The 16819-nt window shown below is 44.6% G+C and overlaps 1 protein-coding gene and 1 long non-coding RNA gene across 2 annotated transcripts; both read left to right on the top strand.

Annotated features, from left to right (window-relative positions):
* Window positions 1–488: 488 nt before the first annotated feature.
* On the top strand, window positions 489–8591 carry LOC104865848. The gene is made up of 4 exons (XR_781282.2): window positions 489–579; window positions 2201–2262; window positions 5160–5311; window positions 8459–8591. It is a non-coding gene; the product is annotated as an uncharacterized LOC104865848 (long non-coding RNA).
* Window positions 8592–10377: 1786 nt separating this feature from the next.
* Window positions 10378–15364, top strand: LOC109118219. Its single transcript, XM_019208236.2, is given in 7 exon segments — window positions 10378–11015; window positions 11018–11401; window positions 11404–11514; window positions 12186–12430; window positions 12432–14001; window positions 14827–14981; window positions 15290–15364. Coding segments are annotated over 7 exon segments (3018 nt in total). The 5' UTR covers window positions 10378–10477; the 3' UTR covers window positions 15305–15364.
* The last annotated feature ends 1455 nt before the right edge of the window (window positions 15365–16819 follow it).

Genomic DNA, 16819 nt, shown 5'->3' with positions numbered 1-16819 from the left:
TTTTTTGAGACAGGGTCTCATTATGTAGTTGAATCTGACCTGGAACTGACTGTGTAGCTCAGGCTGGTAGTGAACTCACAGCAATCCTCTTGCCTCAGCCTCCCGAGTGCTGGGATTACAGGCATGTGCCACCATGCCTGACTGATGCATAAAATATTTGAATTAAGTCACATTAGAAGTAATTTTGCTCAACTCTTGGGCTTCGTGTTGTGATCATCATTATAAATGTTTATGTGACTAATTGACTAAGTGAGAAAAAGTTTTTTGACAGTAAGAATAAAATGTGGTCACATTTCAAGTGAAATTTAGGATACAACTTTTATATAAACAAAGAGTTTGTGATCAGATAGAGGCAGTGTCAAAGCCTCCAGTCTGCAAATAGTATTATTTATTAATACATCTCTCTGAGTTAAACAGTAGCTAAAATATCCTAGCTGTCGTGTTTAATGATTAGTTTACATAACCTCGCAGCACTGACTTGAAAGCTGAGCTCATTTATTTTTCATATACACCGTAAGCAGCAGCACCTAGGGTTCAGGAGAGACCTCTCCCTTGGGGAGTTAATCTGAAGCTTGGTAGGTAAGTAAATGCTGCTAAAACCGGGCTGTTTCTTAATTTTACACCATCCTCAGTTGCTGGCAGCCAATGGAGTTTAAAAAAAAAAAAAAAAACCTATAAGTACAATCAATGTTGGTGGTAAGGTGTGGAGAATCTTATAGTTTAAACTTGATAATTCACTTCTAATTTTTATCAAAGTAGAGTAGAAGGTCTGGGACAGACCTGGGTCTGAATCCAATTCCACTGGTCACAAGTTGTATGCTGCTTGGCAAGTGTCTTAAGCTGTCTGAGCCGTTTTCTAGTTTGTAAAGGAGAGTTAATACGGTCTCCCGTGAACTGGTAAATGTTTAACAGTTAGCTCTCAGGGTTAGCAAAAAGCCGTGATTTGTAGGGCTTGCTGGCTTCTGCGGTGTAATTATCCCCACACTGGCCTGCTTTAGGCAACCGGCAGGGTGTCTCTGAGTGCAGAGCCAGGCGTGATCACTGGCCTTCGTTGTTCCCACCCTCCAGATGCCGGGGCCCTCAGTGGCCCCAGTAGTCAGATAATAGTAAAATATGGTGACTAAATCATTAGAAAGCAGTGTGTTTTGTATACTTATTACCTTTGTTTTTAATATATATTATTTAATTATAAGTTGGTATAATTTGATTTTAAGTAATGCAGAATACAGAATCCAGCTTACCAAATCCCTGAGAATGTCGCAGTTTGCCCTCGTGAGCTGTGTGTCCTGGTTCCAGCGCCCTGCTGCCCATCTTCAGCTCTTAGATTTCCCAAACACTGCAGTGAGGAAATTTCTCCATGACCCACACCCACATCATAGGATGTGAGACTGGCATGTGACCAAGTCCCATCTGACTCTACTCTATGATGCGGGGCCAGCTGACCCTCCCACAGCAGTACCGGAGCTCCCCACATCTCTCCTGACTAGGGCTGCTGCTCAGGGACAGGAAACACGTGATGGATCTGTCACACATGCAGCATTTAAAGTAGCAGATGAGCATCCAACTTGGAGCATGCAGTTATCAGCATAGTGCAAAGTGATAAAAAGTAAAAGCAGAGTCGGATTTCTAGCACAATACCATTTATTTGTATTCATACAATGGGACATACCATTTTTTCAAGGGTACTCAAAGAGATGCAGATTAGAAGTGTTTGAGTCCTCAGAATATCCACAGAGAGCAGGACTTTGTTGTGTCAGCGAGACCCTTGCAAGCTTGGATTCCTATTGCCTCTAGTAAACCTGTGCAAGGTGACTCATTTATGTAATTTATTTTCCAAATTTAATACGCAGAACATAGATTTACTGTATTTCCCTAAGAAAGCGGCATTTCCAGAGTACTACATAGAGCAGTCATCAAAGCTTAAAACCATTATAGCTAAGTTTTCTGTACATTGACAGTGATATTCTGCCTTATGTCATTATCCCACTTAATGTTTAGACAAAGATTGGAAGTTTGGAGGACCCAAGTGTTTTAGCCAAGATGAGAGACTTGGCAAGGACAGAGCAGCACTGCCTAGCAAACCGCAGCATTACCTGGTCCTCTGCCAGGGGAAACAAAGACTGGCATGAACCTTGCTGGGTAACTGTGAGGCCTTGGACTCTGCATCTTCACTACTCTCTTGTGCATTCTTTGTCCCCAGACAGAAAGCAGAAACTCCAACAACGATTAACCTCAGAGTGTGAATTACACTGAAGTGATGCTGTAAGGATCATGAAGATTTTTAAGAAACTCTGTGCTGTTATTATTTGCATGACAAGAATAAAGTTCACAACTCACATTTTCCAATTTACCCAAAGTCACTCAAGAAATTCGCCAAATGCCCAAGATGGGAAGCCCAATTTCTTAATTCTTAGGCCAGATGTAATTTAACTGAAGCAAAGAGATTTTTGGAGAATCCTAGAAATTCTAGGCAGAGCTAACAGCTAGCTGTACAGCTCAGACAAGCTGCTGGACATCCCCAAGCACCCGTTTCTTCAGTCATACAGCTGGGTTATACGAGCTGGTTTATATCTTTGCTACAAAGATCATTCACTGATGCATTTATGTACCCATTCAACAAATATTTGTGGAGGCAACTTCTGAGTGCCAGCCCCTTGTCTAGGCACAAGGACATAATGAGTCTATTAGAATCCCTTCACTTGAACTTGTATTCTAGCAAATGAGGTTCAAGTACCTGCATAAATATATGAATAAATCAATTAGTGAGTGCTGAAAAAATTAGGACAAGGAAACAGAGAGTTATGGGGAAGGATGTGTTTTGGGGAGGGAAGTCAAATGTGCATTTTTAAGGATGTGAGATCTGAGCCTACACTGCCAGCACCTGGTGGAAGAACATCATGTAGGGAGAGGGGAGCAGCAAAAAAAAAAAATCTTCCAGGTGGGAATGAACTCGACCTGTTCCAAGAAGAGCCTCACAGGGGACAGTGTGAGAGATGCGTAACGGTGAGATAGAAGTGAAAGTAGAGAAGAAATCAGCGAGACAAGGCCAGTGGCTCACGGTAAACAGAAAGTGTTGGAAATCAGCAGATCTGATTTCCATTCTTAAGACATTTCTCTGATTAGATTGAGAGAGGCCCAAAGCAAAAACGACCTGGGTCATACAGAAAGAAGCTGGTGGCTTAGATGGGTAGGTGATGGCAGAAGGGGAGAGGCAGCTGCACTGGGGATATTCATCGACCTGAGCAAAAATCCTACATGTTGTAAAATTTTTTTTTCTTTTCAGTTATAGGAATGGATTTAATTGTAGAATTTCCTTAGACTCTGTCATCTGTTTCTTAATTTTTCTCTGAAAGGGAATAATCACATTCTGTGGTCATACACCAAACCACAGGTTCTTCTGTACCACCATCTCTGCCCCACCAAAGAGTTCACCTACTAGGAAATATTAAGAGTGGATTAGCAAGTTACTAACTTCTGTATAGAAGTTTTATGCCTCAAATACTAGAATTCTTGGGGTTCAATTCCTTTCTGAAGTAGGAGAAGAGGACCCCTGGCATTTTTGTTAAGGTCACTCTCTATGACACATACAAAACTCCACTCACTGCTAGTAACAGGATCCTCAGTACCAGCCACACAGTGAAGTCCCTCTGTATAGTCTGCTTCCTAGAACTACCTCTCATATCTGTTACTTTAGATATGGGTCCTTGCAAACAGATTCTGAATCTAAGAGTTGATCTAGGTCTATGCGGGTGCATTCAGGAGAGACACCTTTACAGAAGCAAGTAAGACAGAAATGCTGGAGGGAGAAGCTGATCTGTGGCATGGCTGTAAATGAAGTCTCAGGTATCCAAAAGTTCCACATAGCATCCTTACTCCCACAGTGACTTTATGTACCTCCAGATCTACCAGATCCCACCTGTAGTATAGGTGCACATCTTACACAGCAACAACGCTGTTTGGGACAGAGCCATCCCTCTGCCTGGATCTCTCTCACTCATGGCAGGGTCTTAGGACACTACAGGGAGCTCTGAGCAGTGTCGGCCCTTCACTTGTCCCAAATTGAAGGAAGGAGGCCAGACATTCAGCATGGGCTACCCCTGAGGAAGGAGCATAGCCTCAGGGGGTGATGGTCCTTGTCACTAATAGTTCCCAGTGAGGCCCCAGGTCTGACACCAGCTAGCAAGGAGCTAGGGCATGTTATATAGGTTATGAAGAGGACCACAGGGTCCACCACATATGGGCATCTTCATTTAAATGGAGGAAGCAGGGCTGGGGATTTAGCTCAGTGGTGCTGTGGTCTGCCTCACAAGCACAAGGATCTGAGTTTGATCCCGGATGCCAGGAAAAAAAAAAAGTTTATTGGGGCTGGGGATTTAGTTCAGTGGTTCTGCCTCCTGCTTCATAAGCACAAGGACCAGAGTTTGATCCCTGGTACCAAAAAAAAAAAAACCAAAAAACAAAACAAAACAAAAAAAACAATAAATGGAGGAAGCACTGCCATGCTAGAGAGATAGATATGGCATTGGGACCTCCCTGTGTTTATGTCCCTGTTCCTAGATTTGCCAAGTAGCTGTGTCCAAGTTATTTCACATTCCTGAATCTTTGTTTCCTCATTTGGGAAATAGACATGTTCATAGGACCCCTTGCCCTACTGCCTGGATGTTATAGAGAAGTCTCCTCATGAATGTGACCTGGTTCCAAAGAAGTGTACACCAAGGACAGGGATTCTAGGGCAGAGCTCAGAGTCCACCAGGAGAAGGAGAGCACTTCTTACCTTTGTGTTTCTAGGAAAAGAGGACTAGAGGAAAGATATCCTCAAGGAAGGAGGAAATTTGGTGTAGAAGAGGAAGAGAGAAGAGATGGAAGCAATGAGGAAGAGGAGAGGGAAGTCAATATTTGTCAAAGACCTTCCACAAGCACATTGCTACATTTGGTGCTTGTTTCTAGGTTCCATTAGGAGGTTTTGTTGTAAGTGACGTTAAATCCAACTATCTTAAGCAAAAATGGTGCTCAAATTAGCGTAAGCCAAACAAACACATAAATATAAATGAGGAATGTATTAGCTCTGTAGCTGAAAGAGAGAGGACTGGCTTCAGGCATAACTAGACTCCAGGACTTACATGTCTCCAAGACCTGAGCTCTTCATTTCCATCTCTTAGCTCTGCCACACCCGCTGGCCTTCCATTCAGCCTGGACCTGTTCACCAAGATGGAAGCAGCACCTTACCTTTCTCCTGACTCAGTACTTGCGTCCTGGTAACTATCCTCTGACCTTTGGCCAGGGCCTACATGAGGTACAGGAACCAAGAATGGTACGTAGATTGTTCCTTGGGGCTGCACTTATGAAGGATGGCTGAAGGAGTGGACAATGGGCAGCAAAACCCACAGATGACCACATCAGAGCCCTGTGATCCATTTTAGAGTTGAGAGAACTGATGCTAGTGGGCAAGGCTGAGTGACTTGCTCATGACACAGACTCATTCCTTGGAGGGAATGGATGATTGACACATGGCTAGAATGTGCTCGTTCTAGAGTTTGACACTTCCTATGGCTCGAAGCCTGTGCTTATGTTCCCTTGTTTGACCTTGACCTGATCACCCGTCCCTTCTAAACTTTGTCCCCTGTGGATCTGGCATTCCACGCTTAACCTTCAGCAAACTTGTTACTGGATGAGAGCAAACTTCAGTAATGTCATTACTGTTGCTAAATACCTCATTCTCTTTCTTTCCAATATTTGCCGAAGTGAGAGTAAGACCAGTTCTGCTCAGAAATCATCTCACTGTGATCCCTTTGGCTTTATTTACAAACCAGAGCTCTACTTCTCATTCTACACTCAGGAAATAATGGATGCCTTGGCCCAAAGTATGCAGTTCATTTAGAAGTTCAAACCCTCTTCCACTTTTACCATGCTTCCCCCAGTTTCCACTGTTCTGTGCTCTATTACAAAACAAATGCTTCTTTCTACAGTATTGACCCCAGATATTCCATCAGTTCGCTTGTGGCCCTGAAAGCCAAGTATTTATTCAGGCTAGCTAGAAACAAAGCCTACTTTGACAGGCTGTAGCTGCAGACAGGCTGGCCAGATTGCCTCTTACAGGACTGGTTGTTTTTGATTTTTAAAAGTGGCAGCCGTATCATGGATGGCACATAATTTCACCACTCTGATAAATGATCTGTTGTCGTTTTAATCCACTCTTCAGGTTTTGTCTATCTTTTGTGACTGTCCTATATAGTTGTAGGAACATGTACTTGTAATTTTATTTTGTTGATTTTACATACATCAAAGATTTTTCTGGTTTTTTTTAACCCTGGACTTCACTGTTTTAACTGCTGCTTCATATTCAAAAGCACTTATTTGTTCATTAAATAAACCTTTATTTAATAATTACTGAACTATTCTTCTATGATTTATTCCCAAGTTTATTATTGTAAATAATAGAATAAGTATCTTTGTACATGTACCTCTCCTGACCTTCAAATTATTTTCTCAGGAGGAATTCCCAGAAGTGATATCATTAGGATGAATATTTTTATAGCTTTTAAAGCCAACCCTGTGACAGTGTACCAATGAACCTGTTTTCTCATGATCCTCTTCACTGATGAGATAAAATAAATTTACTTATTTATTTACCTATTTACTTAATTATGATAACTACTAAATCCCCTCAGTGAGCTGCCTTTTGTCTGTCTCTCCTTCCTAATTTCCTAGCTCCTGGCTTTCCACTCCTCCCATTTCCATCCAAACAAAATATAGTTTTTTTATGAGCCTGGTACCTTGTTCTGACATTAAATTCCTGCTACCTTGGTTCTGTACTGGAGCCAGATGCTGGATACACAGTCAAAGGACCATTGTCAACCATCATCTCCTTTGCTTAGTGCTGTAAACTGAATTATGTCTCCTGGCTCAATTCATATGGTAAATCCTAACCCCCAATGTGATGGTAACCATGGGAGGTAATTATGTTTAGAATAAGTCATGGTGAGATAATAGAAAAAGACACCAGAGAGCTTATGAACACTTGCTTGCTCTCCCTCTCTCTGTTTCTTTTTCTCTCTCTACCTCCCCATCTCTGTCTTTCTCTTTCTCTCTTCCCCATGTGAGCACACAGCAAGTATATAGCTGTCTACCATCCCAGAAGTAAGTTCTTATCAGACACCAGATCTGCCAGCACCTTGACCTGGGACTTCCCAGACTCCAGCAAACTTGTTACTAAGAAATCAGTGTCTATTGTTTTAGCCACCCAGACTATAATACTTTGTTATAGAAGCCCAAGGTGACTTATAAACTCAGGCTCCATCAATCTTACCATCTGCAGTATCAGTAGATAGATAATGCAATGCATATCTAAGTAGGTAATTTAGAATTTTTTCCTTTTCCACCCTCCTCATTTACTTTTCAAGACAGCCCTGTGAAGGTGCTCATTTTCTAGAACAATAAAGGTCAACAGGGACATGTGGAGACCTGTGAGTAGTCCAGAATGTTTCAAGGACAAGGAGTGCCATGTGAGGGAAGTTAGTGGACAAGTGATGGCTCTCAGAGGCCAGAGTTGAGGCCCTCCTGTGCCAGGCTCTGGAGTCTGGCCTTTGGCCAAGTGAAGTTTCAATTGGGAACGTTTCAGCAAAGAAACAACAGGGAGAGATCACCATACTAGGAACAGCTCTGACAGGTGGGCAGGAATTCCAGCAGGATATGAGCAAAATCAAGTGTGATAAAGGCCTGTAAGGATGCAGGCATAGGTATGAAGGATGACAAAGTTCAGGGGCCCTGAGGGATCACTGAACCCCCTTAATTTTGAAGAAACTGAGGAATAGAGTAAACAAAGTTGTCCAGGGATTCAAGCTAGTTCAGGAATCTACTTCACAAACAACTACTGAGTCTCCACTGTGCTTAGCAACGGGCATGGAGATGCATTGGTGTGCAGGAGACGTATTCTCAGTTGATAGATTATTAAGGGAGATGGATATTTTCAAAGTAAGTAATCACAACCACACTCCAGTGCTGCAGAGGAGAGGCTTACTGACATTCAGATTGTACTCATTGGTGCACCAAGGCTCAGGACCACAGCATCCCTGCCTCCACCACCTGCCTGGGCTGCCACAGCTGGCTCATTTCCCAGGCATGTGTGTTATTGTCTGATCACTGTTGACTCATTTGTCCATCAGAATAGAAACTCAAAAGGGGCAGGCCAACTATCTGTGGCCCTTGTGCATACAATCTGATGGGTTAATTGGTGTTATATGATAATAATATGAATAATAATACTTTCATTAAGTAGCTGAATAATGTAGTGATAAATATTTCTTCTACCAAAATACCACCATAACTAGCTTAAGTAATTACAATATTTTTGAATGAAAAACAAATTTCTCCTAACACACTACTTTCTGACTAGGATAAAAGCTGGAGTGTGTGTGTGTGTGTGTGTGTGTGTGTAACATTTTGTTGTCCTTCTTTTCAGTTGAATGCTTTAATCATTGTACCTGCTCCAGTCAAGATTCCTATGGAAGACTTAAAGCTATGCGACTACCCAAGATGACAATGCCTGGCACCTACTGAAGGCCTTTAGATGGACTCTCTGTAAGTCTGACTGCTGATCACAACTATTACCCTCTTCAGCTGGAAGTAGCCAGAGGGGTCTTTGCCTTTTGCCCCCTCACAGCAGTTAGGGGTACTTCTTCAGAGGGGGGAATACTGCTGATAGGTAAGTTAATTAGACATCTTGTAGGCAGTTAGACAGGGCCAGCCCAGGAGGAACCAACAGGGAGGACAATCAAGACACTTTCACTGAGGGCCAGAATTGTAAAAGGAGAGAAACTGCTGCACCGTTATGCTTCCCCTGGGGATGAATAGCAGCTATTGATATTCTAAATAGGTTTAAATCATCTGGGTGGGGCACCAAGGTCTTGACCCAGCTTTTCCAGGAAATATCCCTGACCCTCACCCTCACTGAAAATCCTTGTATGTTTGCTATGTAACTTGCTCCCCACTTTGACAACCATTTAATCAAAATTACCTGAGTGATGGTACTTATTGGTTGGCCATGGTTTTCTCCTACCTCATGCCCACCTCGGACCTTTCCACTAGGTCTTGTAGTTTTGTCCCACTTTGTACGCACCTCGCCACGTGCCTTTGCTGTAAAAACATCTTTGAGAAGTGGGATGGTCGGGCAACCCACTTTCTGGTCCCCCTTCTATCTCTCTTAGATAGAAGCTTTCTTCTTCTCAATAAAATTTTCCTACTCTTAAAAAAAAATTCCTATGGAGGAAACAAAAAGAAGGAAAGAAGAATTTTCTATGATCCTGCAAGGATTATACAAATAATTTTTCATTTGTGTTCTCTTTTTTAATTTTTTGAGAACATTATGGCTAGGTGCTTTGGTTCTGAGAAAAAGGCCACAGTCAAATAGGTATCAGAATGCAGAGCTGAGATATGGATTTAAGAGTCTATGATTTGCATTAATTGAGTGTCTCTGGTTTGCCTGGAATTGTGCAGTGAATGTAGCCTGCCTCTTCAGAAGAGACATGAGGCCAACACTAAATGAAAAGCTAAAGCAGTCAGAATTGAGGAAACGCTAATTCATAAAAGAGGCTACATGATATGTATAATATAGACCGTATATCCTTTTTTCCTATTTGTCTATTTTTTGACCCAGTATGACAGAGGACACTTTAGATCTTTTCCTTTTTCTGTGTGCAAGCTTCCCAAATTCTCTTTGTAAGACCTAAGGCCTTACTATTGTTAGAAAAGTTTTCAAGAAGCTCCAGTAGCCCAACCCCTAGCACAGTCAGCTAACTATGACAGGCCAGAAGGTCACGTTAAACATTTCTGAACAGGAACCAAGATAAACGTCTGGTACGGGAACAACCGGACCTAGCCCTAAACATTCCCGTAAATGATCCCCCACCGAAGTCCCCCTCCCCTTTCTCGGAATTCCCCCTCCCCTATAGCTTGTGGTTTTTTTCTTTCAAAACTGTGTATCTACCCTGCTTCGGGGCTCAACTCCTCTGCCCCTGCGAGGGTTATGAGCTGAGCCCCAGCGCACTGGAATAAAGACCTCTTGTATTTTGCATCAAGAATCGTCTCTCCGGGGTGTTTATGGTGCATCGTGGCGTCCCGGACTTAGACTGGTGGGATTCCTCCCTGGGAGGATCTTACATTTTGGGGGCTCGTCCGGGATTAGCGATTGCTCCTCACTCCTGAGAATGACCTTGGAGGTAAGAGGGGATCCCCGCTTTGAATGTTGTCTGTCTGTATTCTGTATAGTGCACTTTCGGTTTCGCAGTCGTCTGGCGGTCCGTAAGGACTGTGTGACAGTGGCCGGTAGACGTGCCTGGAGGGCCACAGGCTGCAACCTGGGAGACGTCCCAGGTACGGGGATTTTCGAAGACGTCTGAATCTCCCCTCGGGGTTCTGAATCTGAGATTAATTCGGTATCTGTGTGTATGTTATTTGTGGAATCTTGTCTTGTTTTTTAATTATGGGACAGACTGTGATGACACCTTTGGACTTGACCTTGAAGCATTGGACTGAAGTTAGGGCCAGAAGTAGAGACTTATCTGTACTAATAAAGAAAAGACCCTGGCAGACTTATTGTGCCTCTGAGTGGCCATCTTTAGGTGTAGGCTGGCCATCAGGGGGCACTTTTGATGCAGGAATAATATTGCTCGTTAAAGATATTGTTTTCCAGGCTGGACCCAGAAGACATCCTGACCAGCAACCCTACATTGTGGTCTGGCAAGACCTCGTCCTGATCCCCCCACCTTGGGTAAAACCTTGGGTACATTGGCCTACGAATTGGCCTGTCACTCAAGTTTTCTCTCTAAAGGAGGCCCCATCAGACAAAGATGAAAGGGCTTTGGGAATCCAGCCTCGCCCACGGATATACTCAGAGATTGAAGGGCCCCCCAAATGGTCGGAACCCCTTCCTCCCCCTTATCCACAAGCCCCTGCCCCTCCTGAGCCTATTGCAGAGCCCTCAGCGCCGCCCAAGGAAATTCACGGACCTGCTTCGGGGACACAAGTCAAAAAGCAGCTTCCCCTGGGGCACCAGATTCCACAGTAGCCCTCCCCCTGAGAGCTTATGGGCCACCTCCCCCTGAGGGCCCTAATGGTCAACCTGAGCCACTGCAGCCGCTTCAGTATTGGCCATTCTCTTCCTCTGATCTGTATAACTGGAAGACTAATCACCCTTCCTTTTCTGAGGACCCACAGAGACTAACGGGTCTTGTGGAGTCCCTTATGTTTTCTCATCAGCCCACCTGGGATGATTGCCAACAGCTGTTACAGACGCTGTTTACCACTGAGGAACGAGAACGCATTCTTTTAGAGAGCAGAAAGAATGTTCCTGGGGCTGATGGGAGACCCACCCTGATGCCCAACCTCATCGATGATGCTTTCCCCTTGAGCCGGACTGGGATTACAACACCACCGAAGGTAGGGAGCAACTGAAAGTCTATCCAGACTCTAGTGGCGGGTCTCAAGGGAGCGGCGAGATGCCCGACCAATTTGGCCAAGGTAAGAGAGATTACTCAAGGGGAGATGGAACCGCCTTCAGTATTCCTGGAGAGATTAATGGTTGCTTTCCGGCGGTATACCCCCTTTGACCCAGAATTGGAGGGACAAAGAGCTTCAATAGCCATGGCATTCATAGGACAATCAGCTCTGGATATTAGAAAAAAACTTCAGCGAATTGAGGGATTACAAGATTATACTATACAAGATCTAGTAAAGGAAGCTGATAAGGTATATCATAAGAGAGAAACAGAGGAAGAGAAGGAACAACAGAAAGAGAAAGAGAGGGAAGAATGGGAAAATAAAAGGGACAAGAGACAGGAAAGAAATTTAACTAGGATCTTGGCTGCAGTCGTTAGGGAAGAAAATTATAAGAGTTGAGAAAATAAACCAAGGCAGACAGGGTACCTGGGCAACAGAAGACCACTAGGCAAAGACCAATGTGCATATTGCAAGGAACAAGGACATTGGGCTAAAGACTGCCCAAAGAAAAAGGGAGGACCTCCTAAGATGTTGGCCCTAGGAGGAGAAAACAACTAGGGGGGACGGGGCTCGGAGCCCCTCCCCAAGCCCAGGATAACCCTAACTGTGGAGGGGCAACCTGTGAAGTTCCTAGTTGACACTGGAGCACAACACTCTGTTTTATTGCATCCTTTGGGAGAGATAAAAAAAAGAAAAATCCTGGGTAATAGGAGCTACAGGGCGTCAACAATATTCATGGACCACTAAAAGAAGAGTAGACTTAGGAATAGGCCGAGTGACTCATTCCTTTCTGGGGATCCCTGAGTGCCCAGCCCCTTTGCTTGGGCGAGATCTGCTCACCAAGGTGGTGGCCCAAATCACTTTCTCCCCTGAGGGCCCCAAATTAGAAGCTAAGGGGCCAGTTACCCTTCTAACGCTACAGCTGGAGGACGAATATCGAATATCGGCTCTATGAGGTGCCACCTTCACCTGAGACTAACATAGAGCATTGGCTATCAAAATTCCCCCGGGCATGGGCTGAAACTGGAGGGATGGGACTAGCCCTCCAGGCTCCACCGATTCTGATAGAGTTAAAGGCAAACTCTGAACCCATCGCAGTCCGGCAATATCCTATGAGTCTTGAGGCCCAATGGGGGATCCGGCCCCACATCCAGCACTTCTTAGAATTAAGAATTTTGGTGCCCTGTCGTTAGGCATGGAATACCCCTCTCCTATCAGTCCGGAAGCCAGGCACAAAAGACTTTCGCCCTGTACAAGATCTTAGGGAAGTTAATAAGCGAGTGCAAGATATTCACCCCACAGTGCCTAACCCTTATAACTTATTAAGTTCTCTCCCCCCTGACCGAATCTGGTACACTGTTTTAGACCTTAAAGATGCTTTCTTCTGCTTAAGATTACATCCTGCCAGTCAACCTGTTTTCGCTTTCGAGTGGAGGGACCCAGAGAATGGTCAAACGGGACAATTGACCTGGACGCGGTTACCCCAAGGATTCAAAAATTCGCCTACCCTATTTGATGAGGCCTTGCACCAAGATCTTGCACCTTTCCGCGCTGACAACCCCCAGGTAACTCTCCTCCAATACGTGGATGATCTGCTCCTGGCTGGAGCCACAGAAGAAGACTGTCTATCGGGAACTGAAAACTTGCTGACTGAATTGGCGCGTCTAGGATACCGAGCCTCAGCAAAGAAAGCACAGCTCTGTAAAAGAGAGGTAACCTACCTGGGATATAATTTAAGAAATGGACAACGCAGGCTGACAGAGGCCAGAAAGAGAACTGTGACCCAGATTCCCGTCCCAAAAACTCCGCGGGAAGTCAGAGAATTTTGGGGGACTGCGGGGTTCTGTGGGTTATGGATTCCTGGTTTCGCCAATTTAGCAGCCCCCCTTTACCCTCTGACTAAGGAAGGCGCCCCCTTTACTTGGCGACCCCAAAAACAAGAATCCTTTGACAACATCAAGCAGGCCTTGTTGTCTGCTCCAGCTCTCAGTCTACCTGATCTAACTAAGCCCTTTACCCTGTTTGTTGATGAGAAAAGGGGAATTGCAAAAGGAGTGTTAACCCAAACTTTGGGACCTTGGAAAAGGCCAGTGGCCTACCTGTCAAAGAAACTGGACCCAGTAGCACAGGGGTGGCCTGTCTGCTTAAAATCAATAGCTGCCATTGCCACCTTGGTGAAAGATGCTGATAAACTAACTATGGGACAACAATTGACTGTCATAGCTCCCCATGCCTTAGAGAGCATTATCCGACAGCCTCCAGACAGATGGCTGTCCAATGCCCGGATGGTTCATTATCAGACTCTGTTGCTGAATGAAAGAATCCAGTTTGCTCCTCCAGCTATTCTCAATCCCGCTACCCTGCTGCCTGATGTCACCGAGGAACAGGTGATACATCAATGCCACGAGATCTTGGCTGAAGAGGCTGGGTCCAGGAAAGACTTGACTGACCAACCCTGGCCTGGAGCTCTCACATGGTTCACTGATGGAAGCAGCTACATCGTGGAAGGTAAGCTGGTAGCGGGAGCGGCAGTGGTAGATGGCACTTCAGTGATCTGGGCCAGTAGTCTACCTGAAGGGACTTCAGCCCAAAGGGCAGAACTAATCGCCCTTACCCAGGCCCTCCGATTGTCAGAAAAGAAAGATATCAACATCTATACTGACAACCGATATGCATTTGCCACGGCGCATATACATGGAGCCATATATAAACAAAGGGGACTCTTAACTTCGGCTGGAAAAGAAATAAAAAATAAAAAGGAAATACTGGACCTCTTAGAAGCCATACATTTGCCAAGAAAAGTGGCAATTATCCATTGCCCGGGGCACCAAAGAGAAACCAATCCTGTTGCCGTCGGAAACCAACAGGCAGATAGAGAGGCAAAAAGAGCCGCTCAAGGCATTAATATCCTCCCTCTACAGGAAGACCTAGGGACTGCCACTACCAAGTTTGCCTATTCTGAGAAAGACTTACAGAGGATAAATGACTTAGGACTCTCAGAACCTCAGCCAGACAGGACTTATGTCCTGCCCAATGGAAAGACCGTCCTACCAAGGGAAGAGGCCAAAACTTATCTTCAGCAACTACATGGGCTCACTCATTTAGGGGCCAAACATCTAAAGAAGATAGTTCAGACTTCCCCATATTATATTTATAATCTATCTGAGCTAGTTGATGAAACCATCCATCAATGTATGCCCTGCCAGCTGGTAAATGCCTATCCTTCTAGGCATCCCCTGGGAAAAAGGTTGCGAGGGGACAGGCCTGGCAGCTATTGGGAAGTTGACTTCACTGAAATAGAGCTTGCTAAATATAATAATAAATACCTTCTAGTTTTCATAGATACTTTTTCAGGATGGGTAGAGGCCTACCCCACGAAAACAGAAACTGCTACTATTGTGACGAAGAAGATACTCGAAGAGATCTTCCCAAGGTTTGGCATCCCTAAGGTAATTGGTTCAGACAATGGACCAGCATTTGTTGCCCAGGTAAGTCAGGGACTAGCCAAGGTCCTGGGGTTTAATTGGAAATTGCACTGTGCTTATAGACCCCAAAGTTCAGGTCAACTAGAGAGGATGAATAGATCATTAAAAGAGACCTTGACCAAATTGTCCTTAGAGACTGGCATTATAGACTGGACGGTCCTCCTACCCCTTGCTTTGTTCCGAGTAAGAAATACTCCGGGAAAATCTGGTCTAACCCCGTTTGAATTGCTTTATGGAGCCCTTCCTCCTTTAATAGGGGTTGGTAACTTGGCAGATCCAAATGTTATCTCTTCTAAACCTCTTTATGTTAGATTAAAAGCCCTTGAAACTGTCCAACGCGAAGTGTGGCAACACCTGAGAGAAGCTTATGCTCCAGGAGACCTCCAAGTTCCTCATCAATTTCAAGTCAGGGACTCCGTCTACCTCCGCCATCATCAGACAGGCAACCTAGAGCCTCGTTGGAAGGGACCTTTCCCGGTATTGCTGTTGGTTGTGTCTGGCCTCTGGCCCCCCATATTATGAAGGAATAGCTTTCACCGGTGGTTATAACAACACCACCTCCCATGACTTATGTAATTGGAACACAAAAAGGAAATTAACTCTAACTGAGGTATCAGGGAGAGGAACTTGTTTGGGGACGGTACCCCCAGATCACCAGCAGTTGTGCAACCGGACCCTCCAAAGTGTCCCCTCCTCTGACACTCGTTATCTGGTACCTGACATGGGGGGATGGTGGGCCTACAATACTGGCCTCACCCCATGTCTGACTACTTCAATGTTTAATGGTTCTAAAGACTTCTGCATACTTGTTCAGGTCATACCCCGGGTTATTTATCATGACTCAGGCCCCTTTGAAGAAAACTTTAATTTAAAAATTACAAGGTATAAGAGGGAACCGATAACCTTAACTTTGGCAGCTCTTTTAGGATTAGGTATAGCCACTGGCATCGGTACTGGGACAGCTGCCTTGGTCCAAGGGTCTCACTATCTAAATAAATTAAGAACGACTATAGATGAGGACCTCAGAGCCATAGAAAATTCTATTACTAAGTTGGAAGAGTCACTAACATCTCTATCGGAAGTAGTCCTGCAAAATCGTAGAGGATTAGATTTGCTCTTCTTAAAGGATGGAGGACTCTGTGCTGTATTAAGAGAAGAATGCTGTTTCTATGCTGACCATTCAGGAGTCATGAAAGACTCCATGGCCAAACTCAGGGAAAGATTAGATAGAAGGCAAAGAGATCACGAATCGCAACAAGGTTGGTTTGAAAATTGATTTAATAAATTCCCTTGGATCACCACGTTGGTGTCTACCTTATTGGGACCCCTTATCATCCTTTTATTACTTTTAACTGTTGGGCCCTGCGTTCTGAATAGATTGGTTGCCTTCATCAGAGAAAGAATCAGTGCAGTGCAGGTATTAATGGTGAGACAACAATACCAGCCTCTAAGAACCCAAGCCTTAGGTATGGGACATGAAGAAACTAGACATTAAGGGTTCTAAGATTAGAACATGTGCAGAAAGAAAAAGGGAGGATTGTTAGAAAAGTTTTCAAGAAGCTCCAGTAGCCCAACCCCTAGCACAGTCAGCTAACTATGACAGGCCAGAAGGTCACGTTAAACATTTCTGAACAGGAACCAAGATAAACATCTGGTACGGGAACAACCGGACCTAGCCCTAAACATTCCCGTAAATGATCCCCCACCGAAGTCCCCCCTCCCCTTTCTCGGAATTCCCCCTCCCCTATAGCTTGTGGTTTTTTTCTTTAAAAACTGTGTATCTACCCTGCTTCGGGGCTCAACTCCTCTGCCCCTGCGAGGGTTATGAGCTGAGCCCCAGC

The sequence above is a fragment of the Fukomys damarensis genome, unplaced genomic scaffold, assembly GCF_012274545.1.
Source record: "Fukomys damarensis isolate Sample0158 unplaced genomic scaffold, DMR_v1.0_HiC HiC_scaffold_5, whole genome shotgun sequence".
Lineage (NCBI taxonomy): Eukaryota > Metazoa > Chordata > Mammalia > Rodentia > Bathyergidae > Fukomys > Fukomys damarensis.
This window is presented reverse-complemented; position numbering and strand designations above follow the sequence as displayed.